The sequence below is a fragment of the Calidris pugnax genome, unplaced genomic scaffold, assembly GCF_001431845.1.
Source record: "Calidris pugnax isolate Ruff unplaced genomic scaffold, ASM143184v1 scaffold171, whole genome shotgun sequence".
Taxonomy (NCBI): Eukaryota; Metazoa; Chordata; class Aves; order Charadriiformes; family Scolopacidae; genus Calidris; species Calidris pugnax.
The window spans coordinates 9,862,196-9,865,352 of record NW_015091064.1 but is presented as its reverse complement, the minus strand read 5'-3'; the positions used below and the strand labels follow the sequence as shown (position 1 = coordinate 9,865,352).

The window sequence follows — 3,157 nt, the reverse complement described above, 5'->3', positions numbered from 1 at the left end:
AATCAGCATAAAACAGCCCTAGTGCTGTATTGTTTTGGGATCTTGCAGATGTTGAACCTAATTTTCTGAAGAGGCTGAAGGAGGATGCAACCTGCCCTCTCGTTTGCATGATCCTAGCTGTTCTGCTGTCACATGCGTTTTCAAACTATTTTCAAATATGATTATTCAAAACTAAGAACGTGTGTTTGGTTTGGACATTGCCACGTTTCATGCCTCAAGACAGGATTTTGAAAGACCTAACTAATTTGTCTAAGGAGGAACACTGTGGCATCATAACTCCTTCCCTCCCTACCTGCTGAGAGGGAAGGAGTTAAGCATCCTGCTGGTAAAGGAATTTGAATCATTCTTCTGCAGCTGCTTCTGGCTTGCAGATAAGTGTAGGACTTTCTGCTCTCATTGTTGTGACAGTGGAAGATTTGTTCCCGCAATGTCAAGGTCTTTTTGCAATCTGGGAAGAAAAGTTTATCGTCAGTTCTCTCTGAGATTTTGCTCTGGCTGTCATGACTGTAAGCTGAGCCCTTCAGAGTTTTTCATCTGTTTAGCCTCACAAATCCTCTCTGAACTAGCAAAAAAGGAGAGAATTAAGGCTCCGAGGGAAGGAAGTGTCTCGCCTGAGGTCATCGGGGCTGTGTGTGGTATAGAAGAACTGGAATCTTTCACAGAGGGTAGGACTAAAATCATTAACCTCTTCTCTCTTCCCTCAAGTACAGGAAACAATGCAATCATTCTCAAAATACTCTTTTAATCTTTTTTTTTTTTTTGAAGGGAAGAGAAAGCGGAGAGGGATTTTTATGCCCACTCAATAGTTCCACATCAGTCTATCCTGCTGTGGAAAGCTGCTTTGTGATGTTAAATGACATTCACATTATTCTTCCCAGTGTCTTTTATTGTCTGCAGGGTATAACACTCAGTGGAGCTCAAGGGAATCACATCAATTTTTATTCTGAGCCTGGCTGACAAAGATACATACACTTAATTAAGATTTCTTTCATCCCATGAAAATAGCCCTGAAGATCTGAGCCTGACATGAGCTGCCAGTGATCCTAGAGAAGGCAAAGCGTCCGACTGCAAGATCTTGGTTGGAATGCTGACCTGGCAAACCGTTTGAATTGAGAATGGAGTCTAGGTGTTTCCGAGTGGATGTCCTAACTCTGGCATGAGGCTCCTGATTTCTCTTCCGACTCACTCGAGCCCTGTGAATTCCTCTTTCACACAGGGGCAGACCAAGAGGAAGGAGAGCCTCTCTCAACTCCGCAGGAACAATGTAGTCAATTCAGGCGTGCACGCTGCAGAAACACTTGGCTCAGGCTTCCCAACGTGCCATCTGTGAGAAAACTGATTTTTTTAAATGACTGATTACAACAAAATGCACATTCCCTTTTTTATTTATTTACATGCATGCATGTATATTGATTAAAATTAGTCCGGTTTTGCTACATTAAATCAGAGTGTTGATAATTAAGCATCTGTGCACAGGGCTGAGAACATTAGGAGCACTAAAGAAACAAACAATAGTTTATAATAGGATCATTAGAGCAGTCTTAGCAGCACTTACAACATGTTTATTCAAAAATGAAATATGCCCTAAGGAAGAAAAACACCAATTATGGAACACGGGGGATTTAAAATAAAAAGGTCAGTTTTGAAGCCTTTAAGTAAATAATTTCAAACAACTCCACAACAGCTCATGTATAAAAATAGATGAAGCAGCTAAAACAATAAAACGCGTTGTCAGATCTGTAATATATCAAAAGGACGAGTACAGTCACCTTCATTACCTTCTAATTGTTCAGAGTGAAAAAAACCTCAGTATCAATACTGACACATGACATACATCTTGGTGTACATACACACAGCAAATGTTTATGGTTTTGTGAGTGTCTCAAATTGGTCGTACAGGGCCAAGGAGGAAATCCTTGCAGCTGCACCAGGGTTACAATAAACCGCCTGCCTATTCTGTATCAACAGCTCCGTTCTGCAGAAACCACCGGCCGCCCTTGGGTCAGAGGAAGTTTATTGCTCCTTTGGGAAAACAAGAGATCTGGCGTCCCAAGAGGTGGAGCAGCCTCTTACCACACACACATATGGAGGCAGCGCTGGGATTTATACACATTATTTCTAATTAACACACATATCTGTCTGCACCTGCAATTTTCAGTGGGGCTTATGAAGTATTATCATTATCCACTCACAAACAGGGGCTTTGCCTCACAAAAAAGTAAAGCGCCTCTTTGGACTAAAACTCACCTCTTCCGTTTACCCTCTTATCACATATCCTCTTATCACGCAACACACCATATTAAAAACTTAACCCAGTGAACCGACGCAAGAGAATAGCAAAGGAGTTTATGCGAAGTAAACCCTCTACAGCACTGGCTGAATTTCAGCGAAAGCCGTGGGATGTGGGTAGTATCTCAAAGCAGGCCACTTCGGGCTCTGCTAAGGAGACACCCAATCCAGTTTTTTTTTCTTGGAAAAGCACCACCGTTTTCTCCGTAGGGTTTTGGCTGCCCTGCCCGGCGGCCGAGCACCGGCTCCGCCGCCCAGGCCAACCTCCTCCACCCACTTCCCGTGTGGGGAGCTCGGCGAGCCGTGCCCCAGAGGAGCCCGGCCAGGGGCCTGTCGCCGCCGGATCGACCAGGCGGAGCGGCACCAGCCCTGACGAAACTACGGCGGGAGGAAGGGGCTCGGCCCCAACATGGCGGGCCCGGCGGGCACCGGGACCTCGCCTCAGGTGAGCCCCGCCCCCGCCGCCGCAGGTGAACTACCGGGCTGCCGTGATTGGTTCCTGGAGCCGCCAATCACCTGTTGCCCCGGCAACGCGTCCGCCCTCCCGCAGGCACACACCCCCCCCCGCGCCCCCGCTGTCGGCAGCTGATTGGCCCGCGCGGCGGTGACGCGCGGGCGGGGGTTTCGGGGCCCTCAGGCGGAGGGGAAGTAGCTGGTAGAAGGGCGGGCGGCGGGCCTGCAGGCGGGAGTTCGGCGTCGCCGCTGCCGCCACCATGACGTTCAAGCGGGGCCGGGATCGCTTCTACAGCACCCGCTGTTGCGGCTGCTTCCATGTGCGGACCGGTACCATTATCCTGGGTACCTGGTACATGGTGAGAGACGGGCGCGGGGCGCGGGGGGGGCGGCCGGCGCCGCTGAGGGGGCGGTG

At 48.8% G+C, this 3,157-nt stretch overlaps 1 protein-coding gene across 1 annotated transcript in view; it reads left to right on the top strand.

The window, feature by feature from the left end:
• The first annotated feature begins 2,907 nt into the window (after nucleotides 1-2,907).
• LAPTM4A (lysosomal protein transmembrane 4 alpha) overlaps nucleotides 2,908-3,157 on the top strand; it is a 13,557-nt gene continuing 13,307 nt past the window's right edge. Inside the window, exon 1 of the mRNA XM_014956831.1 lies at nucleotides 2,908-3,101. Coding sequence (XP_014812317.1) covers nucleotides 3,003-3,101 — 99 coding nt within the window. The 5' untranslated portion in view covers nucleotides 2,908-3,002. The remainder of the gene's footprint in view (nucleotides 3,102-3,157) is intronic.